We start from the raw sequence: 25,486 nt of genomic DNA, 5'->3' as shown, positions 1-25,486 counted from the left end.
ATGGAGGTGTTTTGTTATGAGAAACATCTGTGAGAAATCGCGCTCCGTAATGAGAGCGAGGGCCACTTAGAGCCGCACAGGACTCTGGGAAAGTGTGATAAATGGAAAGGAAGGAATATTTCCATGACTCCGCGCCGACTTTTGTATGCGTTGACGATTTATCTCCGGTCCCTCGCCGGTGTTTTGTGGCCTCACAGCTGCGGGAGGAGATCATTTAACCAGCCAACGTCGATACAGACTCACAGGCTGCACATTTACTCACAGAGCAGTGGAGTGATCACGGAGACTCTTCTCGCTGTCGGAGGTTTCATCTGTGCGTGGAAATGTCTTTGTTAAGTTCTGTTTTCTGGAGATGAGAGGATGTAGGTCGGATGAGATGAAGGGCTGGTAATGATGGAGGCCTCAGGAGACGGATGGATGTGGAGACTGCGCAGATCAATGGAGATTTATAATGGGTGGCTGGACAGACGGACTGACGGATGGATGAATAGAGGAATGGATGGAGGAACTCATGGGTGATTTGATGGATTTCACTTGATCAGAGAACCAAACGTTGTGGTTTGACTGACGCTTGTTTTGTTGCATCCTGCTGCCTCCACTCCAAATGATGAAAAGTCTAAAAATGTTGGAACACCTGCAGGCATCCAACATTCTTATTTTGTCCTCTGCTGAGCTCCCTCAGAGGAAAGCCTTGACAGCCCCCCCCACCGTGAGCTTCTTCTCTAACCACCCCCCACCCCCCGGTGCTCCATATTCAGAGTCGACGGTGGCCTGACTCCAGGACTTCCTGTGTCTCCACCGTCACACACAACACGCCGACTGTGTTTTGACTTCTGACAAAGAACATCATCTCTGTGGAGCCATGAGCTCAAAAACAACCTTAACCCTCCGCTGCCTGAAAACACAGCAGAACCAGACTACAAGACACAATCTGACTGATTATTGTCAGTCTTTTGAAGAGCAGGAAGCAGGAGAACTGCACCAGACCTCGACACATCACTTGTTACTGTGTTTCATCCAATTTTCCAGTGTGCGGCCGTTGCATTTGTGTGCAATATTTACGGCTAACTGCTGCTGCTGAATGATCTGTTGACATGTCTGTTAGTCCGAAGACTTGTTTCAGCAATTAGACCGGGCTATGTTGTTGTGTATTTCATGAAAGTCTTACTTTCAGTTTCCTCTAATTTGGCCAAAATCAATTTTAACATGGTAAGTAAGCCGAGGAGCCTCGTGGATGGCCCCGCGGGGAGATTTCCGTGTCCTACCTGGGTTCAAATGAGGACGTGATTTTCTGCTTTTGTTTCTTTGTGTTGCTCATGTTTTCACCTCCACATCATAGAAATATTGTCACGATTCGGCTCCTTGATGACACTTCCCTCCTGTGTCTCATCAGGTGATCAAGTCAGACACCTTCAAGCACCTGAGACACCTGGAGATCCTTCAGCTGTCCAAGAATCAGATCCGTCAGATTGAGGTCGGAGCGTTCAATGGCCTCCCGAACCTCAACACGCTGGAGCTCTTCGACAACCGCCTCACACTGGTGCCATCTCACGCCTTCGAGTACCTCAGTAAACTGCGGGAGCTGTGGCTGCGGAACAACCCGATCGAGACCCTGCCGGGCTACGCTTTTCACCGGGTGCCCTCCTTGCGACGACTCGACCTCGGCGAGCTCAAGAAGTTGGATTTTATATCTGACGCCGCCTTTGTGGGCCTCATCAATCTGCGGTACCTGAACTTGGGCATGTGCGGCCTGAAGGACATTCCTAAATTGACTGCTCTCGTGCGTTTGGAGGAGCTGGAGTTGTCCGGGAATCGGCTGGAGATCATCAGACCCGGCTCCTTCCAGGGCCTGGTCTCTCTGAGAAAGCTGTGGCTGATGCATTCGCAGGTCTCGGTCATCGAACGCAACGCGTTTGACGACCTTAAGAACCTGGAGGAGCTGAACCTGTCACACAACTCCCTGCACTCTTTACCTCACGACCTCTTTACCCCCCTGCACCAGCTGGAGAGGGTCCACCTGAACCACAACCCGTGGGTGTGCAACTGTGACGTGCTTTGGCTGAGTTGGTGGTTGAAAGAGACGGTGCCCAGCAACACCACCTGCTGCGCCCGCTGCCATGCCCCCCCCTTCTTGAAGGGCAAGTACATAGGCGAACTTGACCAGAGCCACTTCACCTGCTTTGCGCCGGTCATCGTTGAGCCGCCGACCGATCTCAATGTGACGGAGGGAATGGCTGCCGAGCTGAAGTGTCGCACGAGCACCTCCACGACCTCTGTGAACTGGATTACTCCCAATGGTACCCTCATGACTCACGGCTCTTACCGGGTCAGGATATCAGTTCTGCACGATGGTACGCTCAACTTTACCAACGTCACCCTGCGTGACACCGGCCAGTACACCTGCATGGTGACCAACGCTGCCGGCAACACCACGGCCACCGCTGTCCTCAATGTTACCGCGGCTGACACCAGCGTCAACTACACCTACTTCTCGACCGTCACTGTGGAAACTGTTGAAACAGCAGGAGTGGAAGAAGAGTCGGCGTTGGTCGCCATCAACGAGACCTTCATCCGTGTCCACGCAGATCCCACTCCCTCAGGCCACCTGTGGCCAGATGGCGTTACCACGCCTTCTTCTCTTTCCATTGGCGGCAATTCCTCCACTCCCCGGACGACGCGACCGACCCTCACTGTGCCCATCACTGAACCGGGCTTCTCTGGCCTGGATGACGTGATGAAGACCACCAAGATCATCATCGGCTGCTTCGTAGCCATCACCTTCATGGCGGCGGTGATGCTCGTGGTGTTCTACAAGCTGAGGAAACAGCACCAGCTGCACAAACACCACGGTCCAGCTCGAGCCATCGAGATCATCAATGTGGAGGACGAGCTCGCGGCCGGCAACGGCAGCCGAAGCGGCGGGATCTCAGGAGCGGCGGCTGTGACCCAAAGTGGCTGTAGCGGATTAGTGGGCGGGCAAAGTCTCAGGTTGCACCACCCGGAAATAGTCAACCTACCGAACCTGGCGCGATCGGATCACCTCAACCACTACTACAAGTCCCACCACTTCAACAACAACATGATGGGTCTGGGCACCGGCATGGGCCTCAACAACAACAACAACCCGTGTTCGCAGTCCATATCCTGCTCCCAGGTCCCGACCACCACAAGTGGAGGGCTGCCCACCAGTGGGAGCCTCCCCACGCCCGTGCCCCTGCCCCAGCTGAGTCTCCACAGTTCCTTGAAAGGCCTGATGGGTAAAGGTCAAAACGAGCCGCTGCTGTTTAAGAGCGGCTCCAAGGAAAACGTGCAGGAGACTCAGATTTGAATGGCAAGAGACGCGGTGGGACCATGATCACCGGACTGATTGTAGCCAAACTGTCCAGGAAGAAACTAACAGCACTGGCCCCACGAATAGCACCTGCGAGCGACACACATCCAGAATATTCACAATAGTCTCTTGCCAAAGTCCAAAATCATGAAAACACAAGTGCAATGAACCTCTCTGGGTTTTATACAGATTGGTTTGTACATTTCAAGACACGCTCAGTGTATATATAGAGAGGGAGCTCTGATGTTGGCCAATGAACATGTTGTCGGATTAGCATTTTGGCACAGATGCTGACAAACAAACAGTGTTTCGGGGTGTGGAGCAGTCCCAGGTCTCCAGGACGCACTAGAACACAGGAAGTGGAAATTAGAGCAGTGACTACGAACCAGGACTTCACAGGAAACAACGTCTGTTTGGTTCTCGCTTTTCCTGGCAGTTTCCTAACAGAGTTTTAGGAGGAAGGACGACGAGAGAGTTGAGACTGAAAGTACATATTATATACGTAAATATATTTTCATTCAAAGAAGTAAATTATAAAAAGAGTCTTTATCAACCTTAAGACTCTGAAGAGTATATTTAAAAGAGGCCACCTTTCGGGACGTGGGTCAAGATGGCCGACTCAGCCGCTTGAATTTGAGTGGCTGAAAACTCCTGTGATTTGTTTTGACTTTTTCGTAGCCACAGTTTCCGCTGTCAACAGGGTCATCGGGGGTTTGTCCACAGTATTAATAATAATGATCATAACGATAGTAATGATGACGTCATGTCCGATTCCGACAAAGCTGCTACTTTTAGTTCACGAAAAAAAAAACTGAGGCGGAGATTCGACATATCAGTTGTTATTGTGTTGTCATTATTATCATGCTATGACTATTATTATCACTACTTGTGCCTACCAATAGCAGAGAAGTACATTGTTTTGTTCCATTTGTGTGCGACGCTGGAGTTGTGTTGTGACTTTGGGACGACCGCAACAGAAGGAGTTTAAAAAAAAAACAAAAAACAAAAGGACAGCCCTCAGATTGACTCCACAGACTTTTGAAGACTGCTTCAGTGGATTATTTCACAACTGTATCTCAGTGTTGTCGCGTTTGAGTGGATTGTACGGCAGCCGGACGACAAAGGTAAGACGAGCTCGCTGGGTGACGGACACACAAGAGCAGTGGCGGGAATATTTTTCAACAACAAGGACATATAACTGAAAAAAAAAGATAATACCTTATCAATCTCTTTTAAGAAAAAAAAGTCATTATGATACGTGTTTTTGAGTTGAGTTTTTATCTAGTTTCATTTCTGTTTGTTTTTTTAAACCGAGTGTTCTCTTTATTGTAATATTGTTATTGTTATTATAATTAGACGATTACACTGGTCATAATTATAAGAGATGTTCTGTTAGCAGAGGTCACTTTGAAAATTAAAAAACCTGGCACATAAAAGGGACTTTCAGGGTCTTTTTTTTTCTTTTCCCATCATTCTTGCTGTGTGTCGCCACGTTGCTTTTGGGAGAAATTCCTCCGTTTCTTTTTTTATAGGTTCTTTAACACAACTATTGAATAGTCTTAATAGAATCGCCCTCAGTTTACTGTACTAGCAGATGATTTGGGTGGTCCCTGGTTTTTACCAGTGTTTTGGGCTACTCAACGTGGACATCAAGCAGGCCACGGAATGTTTTGTGGTGGGCTACAAATGGCCTGCAAGCCATGAGTTTGAGATCAGATGCTTCTCTATTATCTACTATCATCCTCCCACCTCCCCTGTGGTCGCTCTCCTCGCTGCTACACTGAGCAAACATTTACATTGAGTTGGAACCAGTTTATGAGCCGAGGTCCCACCGGGTAGGACATGATTCTGGTGCGATGCTTAAAGGTGCTCAATGCTCATGCTTTTGTTTATAACAACAATTCAATTCAATTCAACAAGAATCTGAGCAAATGAATTTACGACAGAAAACTTGAGGAAGGCCGTCATCACCACTGGCCAACAAGGGCCTTGAGAGGACGTGTGGAGCAGAACGAGCAGGGTGGTCCAGAAGACATCACGGGTGAGTGTGACGCGTTCCTAACACCGCGGCTCAGCTCTGCCCCGACATCACTGCTGTGTTTTGGATGGGTTCTGATGCACACCGACGCAGGAGCGGCCATTTGTGTGTGGCTCAAAGGTTGTAGTGTGTGTTTTGATTTCAAGACTTTCAGGACTTGAACTTCATGACGTCATCACATCATGCTGGCAGCGGGCGCCAGCGTGTGAATGACCAACTGAAGTTCAAAAAGATCTGGAGACAAATGATGTTTACATTCACCGAGTGTGGCCCCAGCACCTTGTGCACCTTCATGGCCCTGAGAACCTCAATAGCTGTCCTTCTCTTCTTCCGTCCCTCACTGTCTCCCCTCGTCACACTTCTACTGAACAAGTGCAGCATTTCACTCTCTTTGTTTGGGCTCAAAGCCGGACAAACATCATAAGGATTACACGGCCAGCTCATCGGAACATCTCGTTGCCATAACAACTCTCTCTGTCTTGGCTGTTAGGAATGAATCTTGGCGCACTCCCATCTCGCTCGAGTTTTCCAAATCAACCTGAGCGTTGTCCTCTTCTCTGGCTGCATCCTGCCGGCAGGTTGCCCTGGCAACTGTTGCCGCTGCGACAGCCCTTATCAGCGTGTCTTGATTCTGAATGCTAAACACTGACAGCCGACGTTTTCTGCTCCATTTGGTCTGGATGTGTGGACTTGTGCTGAACATGTATGTTTGTCAGATGTTAACACTGGTCATATGATTTCATGCTGCCATGGCAGTCAGCCATCTTGACGTAGGTTTGGATCATTTAACGCCTGATGCTCACGTTATGATTTTGGAAAACAGAAATGAATACATGCTGCTGGAGTCCAGTCATGTTAGTGGTGCGTCCTCTGTCTCTGAAATGAAGCTTCACTTGTGACGAGTGAGTGAGTTTGACTACGAAGGGGTGCCACATGGAATCTGGAGGATGCCGACGGCATTGGAGTTGGACTGGAAAGTGAAAAGAGCCCTAGTCTGTTGTGCCATGTTTGTGTGTCTAGTTGTCGTTTTAAGTGGTCAGGAACTCTGGGCGCACGGTGCGCGGCTATGACTTATGCCCTCGGAGGAGCCGCGACATGCCGCAGAAACGCCGGCATTTATTAATCCTTGAATAAATACTGCAGCTAGTGTTGTGTGTTACTGAGTGTTGTGGGTCAATTTTGGCATTTTTCGGCTACTCAAAAGTATCCATAGGAATGTGATCAAAAACGTGGACAAATTATTTTCATCGTCAAAATGTGCGGTGATATTTCCCGGTACAGTGAAGGCATTGACTGGACATGTGCTGTGCTGCCCTATCAGGAACCCTGGCTGGCCTCACGAGGGTTTGCGCTTCCCGACAAACATGGCGCTAGTTTTCGTTCACATTCCACCAGAGCTGCAGTCAAACTCAGGTGGTCATAATGTGGATTGCACCGAGCTCAGAAGTCAACGATGCTAGTTGTCCTGTGGAGCATCCTCATCATCATCCTCACCTGAAGAAGAAGACGCCTCCTCAGCTTGTATCCCCTGAAACACGGCGATGTTTCCTCGCGCGGCAAATGAAAGGATGTGTTGTTGAGACTCGGGTGTGAGCCACACAGTCACACTGCAGCAGTGTGTGAGTCAGAGCGCACCACACTGCCACTATAATGGAAGTGCTGTGTTTCCACGTCGGGCTTGTTCTGACTCAGATTTGGGCAATAAAAGCCTTCATGTCTTTCAGGTCTGATTGTAAAGTCTGAGGAGGCACTGGATCGCACCTTTGCTTCCCGTCGTAAATCCCTGTTTCTTCATCTCGATCAATTAAACATGTCTTCCTCTTGTCAGCTTCGAGTGCCACAGGTCTCCTGTTTTTTCAGGTTTTTTTTGGACATCTCCAACTGCAAATGTGAATGTATTCGCTGTTAATGGGCTTCTCACTGGCAAATTCATGATGTTGTCGGAGGGTGTGTTTTGGAAGCTTCTTTTGCCCGGTGTGTGGATCCTCCCTGGAGCTGCTCCGACAGAAGCTGCAGGAGCCGAGTCGCTTCGGTAAATGGTGCCCCGCCTGCTGGACAGCACTGGTACAGGAGGGGTGCCTGCCTCTACGACGTCGTCAGACGTTGCTAGCTGATGCTATGAGATACTTGTATAAGTATCTCTGAGCACGGTGTCGCGCACTGTCTCAGCCAAAGTCAAACCGTCAGAACAGACTGTGCTTCTAAAGTGGCTGATGCTAGCACGGCTAGGACTTCTGCGGCACTGGGAATTAGCGGCTTGTGTTAGTCAGTATTCGCCCTAATGATAAAGGAACAGCAGCGCCGACCGCTCAGCTGACAGTAGCGTGACGAAGCCGTGGAATCTTTGCACGAAGTGAAACTGCGAATGGCTTTTCAGCGGAATCTTTGTCCGTCTTGTTGCCCGCACACGGCATAGTTCTCTTTTTTTCATGAAAGGATGGAGATCCCACAGTCTGAAAGTGATCCAGCATGGAAGGATGACAGCATGGAGTCAGTCACCTTCTGCGGGGTCAGGCTGAGAGGCGCCTGGGACGGTTGCCATGATGTAAAAGTAGGTCCACGGCGGCTGCACGCCTCATCCAGGCAGACCTCCCGACGTGAAAACCAAAGAGACAAGGCGGAAATTCAAGAGGAGTTAGCGTTTGACCGAACTGCTACCGCAGAAAAGATTAAAGAGAGAGACAGCAGATAATTGGACAGTTTTGAGCTTCAAGGTTGTTTTCCTCAGCTGTAGCGCGCGGAACACCATCCACCACTGTCCACGCGCGGCGCAGACCCCCAGGGTGGTGTTTCACACTGCTTCCCTCCGCCCCTACAAGCCCTCTCCCCGCTCCACACGGCTTAATTTCCTCCCTGTCAGCCCTCCTCCTTTAAATATAGCAGTCTAGTGACAGCAGAGCTCCATGCATTATTGATACGCTGTCAATGATGCATGCTCTGCAGCGCTGGTGCTAATTCTCTCCCGATGGCTGAGGCCAAAACCATCCGACCTCTGTCATTTATACGCATCATTATTGCCCTTATTTGTCACGTGGCCGTCAGGATGGCAGCTTGTGGGAATCTGTTGCCTGCACCACTGTGTCACCCGGATTCCGCCGGTCCCGCTCGCCTCGCTGTTTCCCTCCTAAACCAGATCATTGCTGCGCCTCCGAAGCCGACCTCCCTTTATTGGATTTAATCCAGATGTATTATTTAGCTGGTTCTCATTTCCAAGTCCTGGATTTGTACTAGCCGCCTGGCGAGGACGGCCTTTTCTGAAGTGTGGCCGAGCAGCTCCTCAGGTCCTCAGACCTGCGAGCTGTCCTTAATTTGACTTGAGCACGGACGTCTGCGCCTGTCTCCGGATGGCCCGGGGAAGCCTGCTGTTGACGTCTTCCTTGCTCAAGTCGGGCGCTTTGAGACCCGCGCGGCCGTTCGCTTGTCAGAGTGTGTGTGTGGGCCGCGACGTGAGCGTGATGAGCGGCGCCTCCTCTCGGGCGACCGACTCCCCCGCGACGCTCGGCGGCCTCCGAGGAGAATTCCCCTGAAACAGTCAAAGCAGCGGCGGCGGGTTGAAACCTGGATTAATGGGAAGAGCTGCGGCGGAGCTGCTTAACATAGACTCCTTATCAATGCTTTATGGAGGGGGATGTGAGTGTGACGCACCTCGTAACTCCTCTGTTGAACACCGGCGGAGTTTGAACGCTCGGCGCTTCATGCTTGTGAAAGCCCTCAGACGTCCTGTGGGAAACTTAGGAAAAAAAGATGGGCTGAGGGGAAGCTGTTTTTCTTCCTTCCTATGAGCATTTGAAGAGACCTCGCTGACATTTGGAGTTGCATAACAGGCATGACTGTCATTACAGCATCGTTCTGTGTGGAGGTGACCGCGGCCGGCCAGTTTGAAGTCTCACTCAGAGTGAAGTTCTGTGAAGCCGTCTTCATCAGAGCAGTCGCATCAAAGGACAACTTTATGGTGAGGATGTGGAAATGACTGAGGATAAATGAACTCAGCGATGTTCTGGTCCTCAACACACGAGCAGTGTGTTCATAGAAGAAGCTGAAGTCATCAAACTTCAGGGAGACACCGCCTGTAGTGCCAGTTTTGGGGACACACAGGCCATAGATGCAGCTAACCATGGCAAGGTTTGGGGCGAGTCGACCTCTCAGATTGTCCTTGCCGCGGCCATAGTCGGCCACCTCTCTCCCTGACGGCCAGTCTTCATAGCCAGGTTCACCTTCTGCTGCAGGGTGTAGTCCCTCGTGGCTGGTCTGCAGTTCGCTGAGAATGGAGCAGGTCTTTGACCTCCACTGTGAAGGCCCTCAGACGACCAAGTGAAGTGACTGACGTCCCTAAGACATGGGACAACACTTGATGACGTCATGTCACCGTCAAGCATTTGGCTCGCTAACGTGTGAAAGTCAACAAAGAGAAGAGTGCTCCTGGCTACTAACATGTCCCTGTTGTCCTGTCCAACATTGTTTTGAAACGAAGTCCTTTGGTCTCCTGGACATCTCTCCACACTTCATCTTCCCACCTGGTTTCAAGTCAGCTCCGGAGCTCCCTGGGTTTGAAGGGATCATTTCCAGTGGTGAGCGGCCAGTGAGGAGGACTGGGACACACCACACTGACACGTGACGCTCAGAGCCCAGTGTTAAGGGTGAGAAATGGGACATGAGCCTTTGTCTTGGACTCACCTTCACCTGACTGGCTCAGTTGCCTTCACGGTCTACCAACATGAAGTGAGTGCTGAGGTGAGGTGGACACTCTGACCAGTGAGGAAAGCCCTCTTGCAGTCTCGTGTGTGTGTGAGCGCGTGCGTGCGTGTGTGTGTGTGTGAGAGTGTGCTGGGACTTGAATCTCCTGGAGCATCTGTAACTATTATAGGAAGCGCTGACCCAGCAGCTCCGCTCCTCTGAGAGGAAGCGTTCACAGTTTAAAAGCACATTTCTCTCTCTATCGACAGAATCCCGGCCCAGATTTACTTTACGGCCACCTTGGCTCGGCATCATAATCACAGTCTGCTGCGCATGATGTTCGCTGGAGGCTGGGCGGGCAGGCGGGCACTATAGGACTTTGAAGTGTAAATCCCAGCCTTCGAGAAGTCAGTCAGACGACCGCGGTGGATGGGAGCCGTTATTGGACGTGAGAGCCGGCTGGAGGACGGCGGGTCCATCCCGCGGCGCACGCCGTCTCCGCATCAGGAAGCGGTTGTAAACAGTCATCAGTGGGGAATAAACTTGCACTGGCGCTATCGATTTCTCTGCACCTTCATTGTCTCCGCCCACACAGCCAGGCAGAGCCGTCGCTGCTGATTTATTTATCTTCTTTGGGCTACAGTTGAATCACCCTGAAGTAAAAAGGGGTTCAAGTGAATCACAAAAACTCCACATTTGATGATTCAGCCGCGGCTAGAACCAGAACTGTGGTCTTCAGACTCTCCGCTCTGAGAGCAGTTGAAACTACAAACAACTCCTCTGCACCTTCACGTGTGTGGCGCTTTCCCACGCAACGACTTATGTCGCCCGGGGAGTCCCCACCTCCCGGGCCCGGAGAGTGACGGGGAAGGCCCGAAATAGAGGAGGACTGCGGAGGAAGATTGAAGAGAAACATGGCTGACAGGAGGAGAGATGGCACCGAGAGACTCGCTGTCACTGCTGATCCGTCTGTGTGGTGTGTGTGCACGTGTGCGTCACATTTGCATGAGTGGCGTAAGTGTGCATAATGATGCACATGTCCCAGTGAGTGGAGTGGGCCTTCGTGTCGGCGTGCGTTGCTTATATGTCACCCAGCGCCCGCGGGGTGATGACTCCTCACTGTCCCTGGCTCAGGAGACGCAGGGGAGGAGGTGCACGGCAGACTTCTCCAGCTCCTCTGCCTTTTTTCTGGCCCTGCGCCGCAGAAGAGGCTGCAGTTCAGTTCCCCTCTTCTCAGTGACACACCGCTCGGCGCTGTGGCTGCTTACCTCCTCGCTCACTCCTCCCACGGCCTCCTCCTGCCACGTTCACCCCCCGCAGAGATGCCTGAGTCGCTCTTCACCCCCTCACATTCAAACGCACATTATTTTGGACTTTTTGCGTCAACACACCCTGTGACAGACTCCATTTACCGTGGCTTCCATCTCTGGCATTCACAGTCCGAGCTGAACACTGGGTCCCGAAAAAACTCAACTTTATGGAACTGCAAGTTCAAAGAAATCATTATTTGTGTTCACACACAAGGCCAACAGTATGTAACGGATGACTCGAAATGAGAGTAATATTTTGGCAATTATCAGCTCACAACGGTGATGGACAGACTGATGTTCATGGTGTGGTCCATGATGTTCACTGATGATATAGTGATTCACTGTTTTGCAGAAGCTTTGTGGAACCGTGCAGGAATACAGCGGAAATGAAGGCCGAAGAACATTCACTCAGAGCTGTGTGTGTCTGTCGTGAGTCGGCTGGTGTCATGTTCATCGGTCGAACAGAGCCTTCCAGATGTTGAGCAGCAAGCTCTCGAGTCTTCCCGTGAAGTGGACGAGTCACTAGGATGCATCATCTGTTTCACCATCTTTTTCAGCATTTAAAACAATGTGATGTGAAAAGCAGTTCATCATTTTTGTTTCATAAGGCCTGATAAACCATACGTAAAGTTTTTCAACACCTCAAATATGCCATCATTGTTTGTAGCCTCCGCGATTCTCTCTCCATCTTATGAGAAGTGCACGGTTTTACAAAAATGCTGATTCAGTTTTTCGCATGAATCAGCAGGACAGCGAACAAGTGTCGGTTTAATGCTCTTTTCCCCGTCTGTTTTCCGCAGCAGTGTGGTGTGCGTTGTGGACTCAGTGTGTCAGTGTGTCAAACCTGCTTGACACCGAGCCTGTGGGCCGGCTGGCTGGAGGGTGTTAGTGATGACCCGAGCTGCTGACCCACGCCTGCGCCTTGCACTTGAGTGTGATCATGAGGCTGCGCTGGTGTTTCTGGAGAGATGCGTGTTGTTTGACGGTCATGTTGAGCGCCACATTTAGGAGCATCCTCTCTGCTTCTGAAGAGGATTCCAACTTCTGACATGCTGTCATCCTCTTCTTCCTTCAACAAATGTGGTTCATATTTTGGTTCCTGATGTGATGCGCCTCTGGTCAAAATTACAGCTCAGGTTCAGAGATAAACAAGGGTCTGATGTGAGTGTAGCAGGAAGTGCTAACGGTGTGAACAGCTGCAGGGATGAATTGAAATGCTGTGAGGTATTGGTGGGGTTTTTTTTGGGAGGTAGGTGGCGTGGTCAAGGCGGGGATCCGTTCCTTGAAATGTATTGTGACATTGTGCTCAAACAATCGAAGCTCTTGTTCCGCCTTTCGTGGCATGTCTTGACGCTGTGGGCAGCGCATCATGAGAGAAAGAAAGACGGCGGTTGGGGTTATATGTCACTTGTTTTTTATGGCCCCTCAAATGGCCACCTTCTGACATCCCATTAAACTCAGTGGGGAGAGCGCCTCCTCCTTTGAGATGACGCGGGAGGCTGCCTTTAGCGTCAGCATGTTACGCAAAAGTCCTCTTTCCCAAGGCCAATACGTGACGCCATGGTGGTGAGGATGGGTTGGCTGAAAAAGCAAGGTGGAATAAAGGCAGAGCTCTTGTTCGTCTGGGATAGAAAAGTCAAGCGCTCGCCCAATCCTGGCTGGCGCTGATGTCTTTCCTGAGCAGCAGCCAGGAAGCCGTGAGGTCCGAAGCCCCTCCTGCCTGCAAGCAGCCGCGGAACCATGCTGTTTTCAGAGGGAAGCACGCTGCAATTTGGTTGCACTCCTCCCAATATTTAAATCGCTCTCCTCAGACGTGGGAAGACTCCTCCAGTCATTGTGCAGCTAAGAAGCTTTTTTTTTTTTTAAACTGGTCTTCTGGCTTTTCTATTTTCATCGGCGATGTTGTGTAATCTGATTATTGTAATCCAGTTATACACACATGTATCTGACTCCCGCAGCCTTGACGTGGGTGCCGACATGAAACCGGCTCCGGCTCTTTCTCCTGACCCCGAACGGCTGGCATTAGCATACACAGAGGTGAGAGACGTGCCTGCACCGTGGGATGGGAAGTCTTTGGCAGTCGGCTGATGTGCCGCGGCCTCTCTGCTGTCACGCTACATAGATGACGCTAAAGCAGCCAGCCATTGTCATTTCCATATGATATCATGGCTTCATGAACGGAGGGTTATATGCACATGTATTTCATATCACTCTGTCCACCAGAGGGCATCGACTCAGCGTGTCACTCACACTAGAGTCCAGTCCAGGTGAATGCTGGACGCTGGACTGAGCTCATGCCAGTATCGCACCGACAACTCCACCGAGGGAAGACCCAGTGCCAGACCCTTGACCTGGACTGGCACCTTCTTGCTGTCTCAGCTGAAACATTCAACAGAGTCAGATGTCTCACTTGACCACGGTCATCGAAGTGGCGGGGCCGAAGCCAGTCGGAGGTGCTGTTCAGGAAGTGCTTCTGACGCGCTAACCTGGAGGCAGACTCTGGGCTGTACATGCCCCAACTGGTCGCTGCTGGGGGTGAAGTGGGGAGGCCAAGGATGGCACCGTGCCTGGACGTGAAGGTTCGCGAGCCGACACAGGTGCTTCTGTCGCTTTTAATTTCATCTGCTGTGATGAAGGACCCGTGTCAGCGCTCCTCAGCTCCCGCCACAGCTTCCCTCCACCTCGCTGCTGGGACACAGTTGTACAGCGTAACCTTGGAGACGCGGCTAATCCTCCAACCCCTCCCTCCGACTGACCGTCTTCCTCAACTCTCCTCCACTTCATGAGGTTTACAGTGTTTTCTCAATTATCCAGCGACTTCTTTACCTCCCCTCCTTTGTTTGTCCTGTGGAAGGACGTTTGTTTTCCTGTGGGGGGGAGGTAAATCGACATGGAGAGATGAGTTATCGATTAGCCAGCAGGACGCAGGCGAGTGCTAATGCCACTGGAGAGAGAGAGAGCGAACGAGAGAAGATGCAGCGACAGGTCCTGCATGATGTCCAGGCCTGTGCACGCCACCACTGTGACACGCTTGTGACATGCTACAATATTCTTTACCTTCCAGTCACTTGGCCCAGTCGGAATTATCGGAGGTTTTACAGCGATCGTTGGTGTTTGCTTTGCCAGAGAAGATTAACTCTCGGACCATTAGAGCGACTCCCAGGATCCATGAAATATTCTGCTGTTTAGATTCCAGACCACTATCTTCTCTCACTGTGAAGGCTGAATCATGGTATTCATCCACTGACTTCAGCGCCGGCCTTGGAGGCTCCACAAAGGCTGTGACGACACGAGTGTTCGACTGGAAACACGCCAGAGTGGAGCTTAAAACTGGCTCGAGGTTATGAGATAACAACGTACGGCAAGGTAAGCTCTTCCCCAAGTATGTTGGGGTCTTGTTCTGGAGTGAGGGAAGGGTGGCGATGGAGAGAAAGATTGGCACAGTGTCTTCAGTTTGAGGACCACTGCTTTGTAGAGAGGACTCTCAGTTATAGCTCAGGCATCCAGGAGAGACTCGGAGTAGAACCACTGCTCAGTTAAGGTGGCGTCTTGCAAAGATGTCTGCTGCAATAGTGGTATGGTCTTCAACGGATGGATCTTGATTCAACCTCAAGTAACTCTATAGAACTATTCTGAAGTTCACAAGTCCGTTGGCGGCTGGCTCTTTTGTTTCAGTGGCTTTGGCTTCATGTTGCTAAACTCACTGTGAACTTCCCAGATTCTGCTGAATGGAGCAGATTTTCGAAGCGGGAGATGACTGAAGCGCTGCGAAGAGAAGTGTTGACAAACAGGTGTGTAATCTTGTTTCATTTCAAATCCACGACTCTCTGGGAGAGAAGGAGACTGGAATCAGCCGAGGCTTGTGCCGAACTTTGTCTAAGCCACTTAGGATGGCGCGTCCTCATTGGCTGGCTCGTGAGCTGCCGGGTCCAATCGATTTGCGGCGGGAGTTTTGGGGATTATGGTCTTCAGGAGAACACACATGTTGTGTTTTTCGGAAGGCAGCGGGAAAGGAAGCACTCTTGCTAGCGATCCACGTGTTCCTCCGACTTCCCCGGAGAACAGCGATAAAATCCAAGGTGCCGTTTATGACAAGGATTTATCCAGGGACACCATTTCACGCACGGCTGTCCGTGAAGAGACGTCTTCACTCAGGCAGCGTTCTCTCCGACACCAGCCCGGTGCAGTCGTGGCGACGGGTTGACGTGATCTGCAGGAGCCATTTTGAAAAGCACCATAAGTGTTTGTGGCAGACCGGAGATGATTGACATGCACAGCACCCTCTGGGATCGAGCCGAGTCAGCGTGCACCTCCCTCCCTCCCTCAGCTTTCCTCCCAGAGCCTCCCTCTCTCTGGCTGTCTTCGTGCCGTTACGTAATGGTTTGTTTCCCCCAAGGTGAATCGACCGGCTCAGCGCTGCACCCCAGAGTTGATTGTTGAACGTTTTCAAGTGTGTGTGTACGATGCACTACGTGCAGCCCTGGTGAGCCGGTGTCGCCGCAGCAACCCCCCCTCCACCACCACCCCTCGCCGCAGCAGAAGTCGTTGCAGTAATGAGCGAAGGTGAATCTGACTTGACTGTCTTCAATCCATGGATTAGCAGCGATGAGGTCTGACTGCCGCAGCAGAGCTCTGCACGTGTGTGTCTCTCCAGCCGGGCAGAATGAAAGCGTTATTTACTCCTCGACCTGCTTTATTGAGTCCACCGGACTCTGAGTCAGCTGCCTACAAGTCTGACACCTCCGCTCCTACGACGTCGCTAATTTCCAAAACTGGTGCGGCGCTGCCTGCTAGCTGCTCCCATCTGGCTCGGTGGAAAAACCACAAGATCTAAAGACGGAAACTGGAGGAGCCCAAGGAGCTGGGGACGAGGTGGTTGACATGTGACACCGACCAGGTCAGGCTCACATCACCAGCCGTTTTGTTTACCATCTATCACTTATTATTCCTGTCAAGAGGGTCCGGGGGGCCTCACTCCATCTCCGATAACCACCCACAATGTAGAGTCAGCAATTCCCCTCTGAGGAAAACACATTCACCTCCCTCAAACACAAACCCAACACGCTCAGTTGTTTTGCAGCATCAAAATGTCGACCATTTTTTTCACCCATAGGGGGCGGAGTTTTCTTGTCTTGAGTCGAGAATGTATTTCCAAAAATCCAAAAATTAATGTTTGAGTCTCAGGGAAGTCGTGTCTGTGGGAGAGTGTTAAGCACTACCCTTCACCACAGAAGCTACAGCGCACTCCACGCTTCCAAGTCACCTCACCAACCCTCTAAAGTCAGCACTAGCGTGTACGGGCTGGAGTTCAGTTGTATCTCCTTCATCCACAGGTCCGCTGACTGTCGCTGTGGTCGCACCACCATGTCACCTCTGAGTCTCAAGGAAGTCGTGTCTGTGGGAGCACTACCCTTCACCACAGAAGTTACAGCACACTGGACCCTTCCAAGTCACCTGACTAGTCCTCTAGGGTGGGAGCGACCGTGTCCTCAGTTCAGTTGTGTAGCGTCTCCTTCATCCACAGGTCAGCTGACTGTCGCTGTGGTCGCACCACCGTGTCACCTCTGAGTCTGGGGAACAGGATGGATGGACTCATCGGCACACGCCGACTCGCTGGAATAGCGCTCCATCCTGGCGTATCTTGCCTAATGACCCAAGAACAATAACAATGGCCGCGGCATGCGGCGATTCAGTCTTAGCGGCACGGAGAGCACGGAGGAGCGGCGAGTGACGAGGATGGAAAGAGACGGATGCAAATGAAAGGAGGCAAACAAATGTGGAGCGGAGGGAAAAACACACAATCGATGATCAGCTAAGTAGCATTAGCATTGTTCACACATGCCCAGCCTCGCCGGCCCACACCCACTCACCCAGCCAACCCCTTCCTCTCGCGGCCTCTCGCTCTGTCTTGCTGCAGCGTTGCCGTGGTGATGGAGAAATGTGGGAATACCTCTGTCCTTCAGAGAGAGAGCGAGCGAGCGAGAGAGAGGAGGCAAGACAAAGGGCAGGAGGAAGGCATCGAGGAAGAGACATCAGTCATCGGCTGAACATTAATAAAAGCCTTGTTAGCTCTCAGAGGAGCCGCCAAAGTATGAGACACCGGCGCTGCACACAAACAAATGTGCGTCAGAGTCAGCGCCCCGCTAATGCATTCAGCCCTGCTCCCTCGCTTCCACGAAAGAGAGTCAGTGGAAAGTGTTTGGACGAGTTAGCGTGCACACGCACCTCGGCTCACCGACACACGCAGACGTGATTGCGGTGGCACACATGTTAATCAGCGGCCAGCCGAGCGCCTATGTATTTAACTGGGCTCCTCTCTGTGTTGTGAGGCCAGTTACCATGACAACACATCCAGACTGAAATAGCCTCATTGCCTTTTACTTTCCATTAAGAGTTGCGAGCTCGCCGCCGAGTAGCCAGAGCACTGGCGGATATGTGCGATCGAACCATTCATCCGTAAGCTGCTGCTGCCTTATGTTTGCGATGCAGCCACCGAAGGTGCAGAAACGACACATATATGGATAGATATACATACATACTGTATGTTGACATTGGGAAAGTGGACGTCCCATGCTGACGCCAAAGTCAGGCTTTCGCGTTGCATGTTCGGCCACCCGTGGCATATCCCGAGCCCATGGGCTTAAAAGAAGATCGAGGGTTGGTGTCAGGGTTTACCATGGGATGGCGCTCCGCTCACTCTGCACGTGGTAATGTGTCACTTGGTATATATGTAACAAGTATGTTCTACTATGTGTGAAGTTCGTCAAAACTCCTTCTGTTGCTGTTGTTTTTCTCTTTTTGTTTTGGGGAGCTATTACTTTATTCATTAGGCTCTATTGGATTTTGCTCGAGGACTTTGATTTTGAAGGGCAAAGCTCTGCGTTATGACGAAGTTCAGCAGTTTGCCCCCTTTTTCGCTGGACTCAGTCAGTGGGTAGGTGAAACACACCGCTCTGCTGAAAATCAACGTCGAAACCAGTCACTTTAAGTGAAGACAAGAACTCTATTGTTAGTATAAGCACCATGAGATTTCGGTTTTGTGACCAACTGCTTCATGGAGTTGTCGTCATGTTGGGGAAAAGAGTGCTAAACTGTTAGCACCGTGGATGTGCGTGCTTCACTGTGACTGTGTATTTTAATGTGTAGGTGAGCAGCGGGTTTGTGGACTCGAGACCCCAACCCGGTGTGACTTGTGTGTGTGACTCGGTCTTTTCTTTTGTCCAGTCCAGTTACATATACAAGGCCTCAAAATACTTGGACACTCCACCAGTGAGGATGGAGTCAGCATGCGACGCGGAAGGCTGACTTGTGAGTTGGCATGGGACGCTGAAGAATGGGTCAAGGGTCAACACTGGATCGCCATGACCGCATTCCTTCCTCCTAAACAGTCCGTCATGTCTTTCCATCTGGTCTATCCCACCAATCGGTATTTGAGCCGAGGTCATTCGCCGCTCCTCCTAGTCTGGCTGTTTTCTAGATAGACCTTGATGCTGACTGGTCTCTTCTCTCGCTGCGGTCAGAGGGCAACATTAGGTGGTAAAGTATGGGAGACCAAGGCACTGTCCCACCCTGCCTCATGGCCAGGCACTGCCCACGTGAGACAGGCTCTGTCTGGAGGTCTTTTTTAAAAGCTGACAAGAGACCGGAAAATGACTCCTATCGAATTAGATGACCAGGAACTACTCCTCTGGGGGGCGCTGCCCATGACAAGATGTCGCTGGTGTATCAACATCTCACTGACGGTGTCTGAGAATCTCTGTCCACAGTTTGTGCTTCATTTCCCAGACAAGGTTTGTGCGATGTCGAGTGCTGACAGGCCCCAAGACTGTGAGCAGCTGTCGGCCTTCAGGTTGGAGCGGCCGGCGGAAGCCGTGTGCGTCAGGTCCGGCTATAAATGTAGCGTCCACGTCGCAATTATTTCATCTCAAGAGCCTCGGTGGTGATGTTTTAATCCCCCCTTTTTTTTTCAAGCAGCTGTTGGTGCAGTATCCAAGTACCCCCCTCCACAGTCCTTGTCCCCGTCGTCCTCCCCTCCCACATCGCCCTCACCTTCCTGCCAACCTGCTGCACAAATCCTGCTCAAATTCATTTTATTGGCAGCTAGCATTTCCATGGAAACATCTCGAAACCATGGCAACTATTTGAATGAAGCGTTTCAAAACCGCAGCTCTGTCTCCCTCCACTTCCCTCGTCGACGTCCTCACGTCCGTGCGGGAACGTGGCTCACTCTTCAGGCCCTGTGTTGCTGTTCAACACACACAGATGGTGAGTCTTCCTTCACCTCGTGCTCTCATGAGCTGAAGTGTCTGGTGCTGCCATCAAACTTCCGTCTCCCCCTCGCTGAGCAGTCTGATCCCCCTCTCCTGACTGGACTGGCTGGACCCTCCTGATGCTTCAGGCCTCTGTTGCTCACTTGTTTGTCAGAGTGGCACCGTTTCAGAGGTGAGCCTTGAGGATAAGAGCTTTCATTTAACATTGCTGTCGTTGCCATAGTGACTCTTGAGAGGCCAGATGATGTCACTGAAGCAGCATTTGAACAAGTATGAGAGAGTCTGATGGTAAGCCACGCGTCTTAGCTTGAACACCGCTGCTTCCTGTTTCAGAATAAGAGTCTGACCATCTTCTAAGGTCCATTTGTGCTCCCTTTTTCAAACATTGTCCCCGTCACTGACCACATGCTTCCATGCGTTCTGGTGTAGTGCAGCTGTGTCAGGTCAGGTCACCACAGGCTCTCAGATGACACAAATATACCAGCAAGTCCATGTTCACCAGAGGGTTTCCTCCACCGTCACCTGTCCTGATCACCCTCGACTCACTCCTTCATCTGTTCATTTACCCGTGAACCTCACCTCATCTTGTCTTCCTCCTCTCTCCACATGTCAAAACCATCTGCCCTCCCTGCTTCTTCTTCTCTTTCTTCCTTGGCCTTCTCCCTTCAGGGGTGGCCACAGCTGATCCTCTTCCTCCATCTCACCCTGTCCTCTGCTTCCTCTTCTCTCAAACCGACAAACTTGATGTTCTCCTTCACCTCATCCATAAATCTCCTGTTTGGCCTTCTTCTCCACCGTCTGATGTTCTCATCATCTCCCCCTCAGGATCTCCTCTAACTTCCTGCCTTCATGTGATCAGCAGGTGGTAAGCAGATCTCCTAAATGACCAGTCTGCCTACATTCCTCTGTTCTCCTGCGGTCACTGAAGTGACAGTGAGAAGTTTCACGAATGGAGCAGAGGTCTGATAAACCCTTTAAGGATATTAAGGACTTTGTGGTGGCAGTTTTGTCGGAGCAACTGTCATCAGGAACACCGGCCCAGCAGGGAGCCCATCGATCACATTGGCTGCCCTCTGAGATGTTGTGAGGTCATCCATTCAGGTCATCCTTGAAGGAATGAGATCAGGCAGATACGTCTCAAAGGAGAGGGAGCGAAGGTGAGGTCTGGCACATTGCTGCCCTCGGACAGGCTGAAGATAATGGCATGGTGGAGTCTTTTGGAGACCATACCGGCTGAAGCCTCGGGGGTCTGGCATGTGTCGGAGCAGGTACTCTTGACACAGCATTCTTTGTCTCCTTGAGAATAAAGGTCAGCCGTCCCGGCGCTGTGGTCGCCGCTAACCCAGCCATTGTTCACCGAGACGCAACATTTAGCCGGAGAAGTGAATATATTGTTCGGGGGACAGATGAAGATCCGTTTACATCGGCGAGGAGCAGAAAGCAAAGACGTTTTTGCCTCAGATGTCTTCCAGCGCAGACACAATGTAGCCACATACATTTAGAGCCTCATTTAGCAGCCCAGAGAAATTCTGCCTCAGATGGATGGAGACGGCGGCGAGGGAAAGGTCTGACGGGGAGGACGAGGAAGTGGATCTCGCCATGGAATTGAGCAGTTTTTAAGAGAAGAGCGGCGTCGCTGGACGTGATCTCGGAGCTATTAAAAGTTGTTTACTTCTCTTTTTCCAGAGTGGTTCCTTTGATCGCTGACAGCTCTGACGGAGACCAAAACATTCCTGCAGAACTTGCATGACTTCACTTTTGTGCCAGGGAAGTGGAGAGACGGGGGGAGGGGCGTGGTGGCTGCGGCGGCGGCGGCGGTGGGGGGGGGGGCGAGCTTTAACTGTGAAATTGAATCTGTCCTATTTTAGATCCATCTGCAATAATTGATATCTCGGCTGCCGCTCTCAAGCTTTGATTCTTATCTGACTGATCTCATTGTTTAGCGGAGGTCCAACAAGCGCGCGCAGACTAATAGCATCACTCCAAAAACAGCTCAGATGAAAGGATCAAGTCGGTGTTAATGTTCCCCATGCGAGGGCTCAGTGGTGGCTGTTCCCAAACAAGACAGCTGCCGTCGTCCTGACGCTGGCCCCGGAGAGGTGAGGGGCCCAAAACTCCTCAACCCCACGTGGTTTGTCTCGGGGTCCCACTCTCCAGAGATGCTTGATCCAAGAGCCCCAGCGGGGAGCTCTTGTTTCAACATGACCTCTTTAGCAGGTGATGCTTGAGCGTCATGACTGTCTCCTTCACCTGGTCCTTGAAGGGTTGCACTTTCTCTCTTCTCATTCAACACTGGGTGCTTTTCCTTGTGACATTTGGCTCAGGTTTGTTTGAAGATGCCACAGAGGCTGCCACCTGGAATCATATTCAAATTGTCAGTAGTTGGGTTACAGTTCTTGAGGAACCACACTACGAGACTTGAAGATGCGGGACCACGTCGGTGATTCAGGTCACTCTAGTCTGAGTCTGCCTGCTCCTCTGCTGGTCGTAATGACAGAGTGGTCAGCTGCCTGGTGAACCTTTGATGGCGGGATCATGCTTGTGTTCACCTCCTGGCATTTGTTGGCAGCTCAAAGTCAAAGTGACTTGCCTCCAGTGGGTGCAGTTGGGAATACCACTGATTCATTTCTGCTTCTGCTCCCTCCGACTCTCCTCCTGCATTGTTGATGTCCCGAACGTAACAAGTGCTTCAGAGACGTTTTCGGAGGAGGCAGCACTTAGTGTCGTAGTCACAGCTAATGAGCATCTCGGGCGTCAGAAGCTGCTCGCCGAGCGACGCCGCGTTTCATCCTCATGCTTTTGAGACTTTCGTGAGTCGAGGTGCCGGGGCGGCTCTCGGCGTGCAGAAGGGTTTCCTGGTCGACCTTGTAGAGCGGCGGGGTGTTGGGGGCGGCGGAAGCCTCTCAGGTTTGGATGATTCATCTCCGGCTGGGAGCGTTTGATCATCGAGTCCTCACCTCTGCTGGCAGCTCATCTGCCAGTCCTGTAGCAAGTTCGTCTCAGTCAGAGACGCAGGCGGCTGCACCTTCTGCCTGGCAGTTCCAACATCTCAACATCTTCATCTACCAATGTACTGGCTCTCTCTCTCTCCTCTGTACATGTCCAAACCATCTCCATCCAGCCTCTCTGACTTGGTCTCCTAAACACCTGAGCACATGTGCTGTCCCTCTGATCCTATCACCATCCTGCTCTCACTCCCAGAGAGAAGCTCGGCATCTTCATCTCTGCTACCTCCAGAACGCCCGGTGTTTACCTGGAGTAATTCTCCTGAGCACCCAGCTGGACGGCGAGTCTTTTTGCTCGCCGTTTGTGGCGCCAACAAAGACTCGAAATGACTCCAGATTGCAGCGTTGAGTCAGTGCCTCACAAGGAAGTCTGGACCTGGTCTCGCTGAAATCCTGTGGCCGACAAAGCCGACCATCCGGTAGCAGCTTTTATTTGCTTCAGAACTGTGGTGAATCTAACACACACACACACACAGACGTTTGCAGTGGAGCAGCAGAAACTGGCACTTCGAGCGAGTAATCTCTGCACTTTGGGAGTTTTTCTTGTGCAACAGAAATCCCTGGCTGCTGAATTAGATTTGCTTCCTGGTCCTCGCTCGTCTTCAAAGCCTGCGATAACTGAATACACCTTTTATTCATTTCATGCTTCTGTAATTGTTTTTCCCTCCACCGAGCAAATCCCCGGCCGCTCTTTGTGGAGTCTGGGCTCCTGGTGACGCCGACACTTTCATCTGCATTTGTCTTATAGCGTTATTATTTTGAAAGTCTTGCAGCGTGTTCGCTCCCACCTCTGTTTATGTTATATATGTTGGGCCACTTCTCCGCGAGCCTCCAGGTGAGAGGACTCATCTGCTCGCACGCGCCGGAGAAAGCAGTCGAAGAAGACGAAAGCCCTTGGGTGGTTTTCATTAGAGCAATTACGCTGATAGCTCTTCACTTCAGAGCTCAGTTTCATCTCCGCCAAATATGTTTCTAGAAAAATGGCTTCATAATTCTGAGTATTTTAGAATGCTTCTTTACAATGGTTAAAAAAAAACAAACCATGGGAAAATGATCCAGTCTTTAGTAATATTTCTGTAGTTTTAAAATGAATAACCTGTTGTGCCGTACAAGTACATTTGATATTTCTTCTATTAGTTATACTATGCTTTGTGAAGTGAAAAATATAAAGTGTTTTGAAGTGGAGAATATTTAAAAAAGGACAAATTGAGGAACAACTCATCTAGAGGGCGGTCTAATATGTGAATTCATAATAAAAGGTGAAGTGGACGCAGTGTTCAGGTGAGAAGCCTGTCACGTCCTCCTCGCCGTCCGCTTCATTCCGCCGGTCGTCTGGGAGAGTGGGCGGGGCTTGCTGATGACCGACATTCACTTCTCGCTCCGAATGTTGGCAGCTGACTCGGCCGCACATGCCAGAGCCTCCCAGGTTCCGAAGCCCTCCACGGTCTCTCCAGGTTTCTGTGCCACTTGCTCTCGATGTGAGGGTCCCAACATGTTCCCAAGCCAGAGCGACGCCTCACAGAAGGGGCGGGGCCTCCACGATCAGCCCCATCAGCTAAATGTGATCTGTGGCGGTGCACATTTCCCTCCATTTGTGGTTGTGTTGACCTTCCAAACGTCCAAACTTTGCTGGGTGCTGTGCACGTGGTGACCAGCAGGGGGCGGCTCGACGCCGACCTCTGCCCTGGTGCCGCTGTAATTACCCGGATGGGACTCAACTCAAGGCGTCTTCCCTCCGGAGCTCTTTCTTCCCGCTTCACTCAAACTGCGAGTGATTTCATGTATAATTACTCTCATGATTGCGGCTGCTTCCGTCCCGCTGATCCCGGACTGTTCGCCGTCTGTCTCCTCCGCGTCTCTTTCCGCGGCAGAGCCCGGCTCTCTGCGGCCCGGATTGTTCTAATATTGAAGTACAGGAGCAGACTTCAGCGCCTTCTCATCAATTATGCATCGCCGAACGTGAAGCGCCTCCAGGTGGCGCCTGTGCAGAGCCCCAACAAAAGGCTTCTTATTTTTCTGGGCTCATAATAAGGACGAGGCAAGTGCTCAAATGAAAAGTTTCTTCTGGAAGGAGCCTGCAGACACAATTAGTCAGATTGCTCGGCAACACGAGCGAGGCGTCAGGTATCGAGGTTACACGCTGTTCCTGTAGCGCGGCACGTCTGCGGCGCCGCTTTCATCCGTCAATCAGCCGCTGAGATCACATGGTGGCAAACAGAAGCCAGAGTCCTTCACGGCTCACCGGGGTTCAGCCCGGGAGCCTCGGCGCCGCGCTGCAGGTCCACTGTGCGACCAATCCTGACCCACTTTCCATGCGCCACAGCGGGTTGATGCCGCTGCTCGAGTCTGACTCGACAGGCCGCGATGGAAACATGTCACTTTGTGTTCATGGCAGCTGAGGTGAGCGAACACAACCTAAAACTAGTGAAGCCTCACAGTTCCCTTCCCAACAACTCGACCCAACAATGAACCCCAAGCCTCACAGTTCAAGCCGCGGTCCAGCCCTCTCTCACCCCCTCTAGTGGTCGCTACTCTCCGGGGCAGCTCTGCGTGAAACGGTGGTGCTACATGTGATGCCGAAGCCAGTTTGCGGCACATCGCAGAGGCTTTAATTCACGTCTCTCTCTCTCTCCCAGCAGAGTCGGCGCTGTGTTTGTTTTGCGGGTGTGTGAATTAGCGGTAATTCGTTTGCTCAGTAATGACGTGGGAGAGCTAATTAGGGCAGCGTCGATGGGTGCGTTAATTAGTCTCTCGTGCGCGATGCTAATGAGACCCCGGTTCTGTGTGTGCGTTTGCAGGAGTGTGTCTTTCTGTTACGGGCCGATGAGCGCGGGTGGAGACAGGAGCGGGGATCGGTC

General features: G+C 51.5%; 1 protein-coding gene across 1 annotated transcript in view; it reads left to right on the top strand.

Moving 5' to 3' along the window:
* lrrc4ba (leucine rich repeat containing 4Ba) overlaps nucleotides 1–21,385 on the top strand; it is a 44,942-nt gene extending 23,557 nt beyond the window's left edge. Inside the window, exon 4 of the mRNA XM_053851004.1 lies at nucleotides 1,394–21,385. Coding sequence (XP_053706979.1) covers nucleotides 1,394–3,328 — 1,935 coding nt within the window. The 3' untranslated portion in view covers nucleotides 3,329–21,385. The remainder of the gene's footprint in view (nucleotides 1–1,393) is intronic.
* Nucleotides 21,386–25,486: the final 4,101 nt, after the last annotated feature.

This window comes from Synchiropus splendidus, chromosome 19, assembly GCF_027744825.2.
Source record: "Synchiropus splendidus isolate RoL2022-P1 chromosome 19, RoL_Sspl_1.0, whole genome shotgun sequence".
Taxonomy (NCBI): domain Eukaryota; kingdom Metazoa; phylum Chordata; class Actinopteri; order Syngnathiformes; family Callionymidae; genus Synchiropus; species Synchiropus splendidus.
This window is presented reverse-complemented; position numbering and strand designations above follow the sequence as displayed.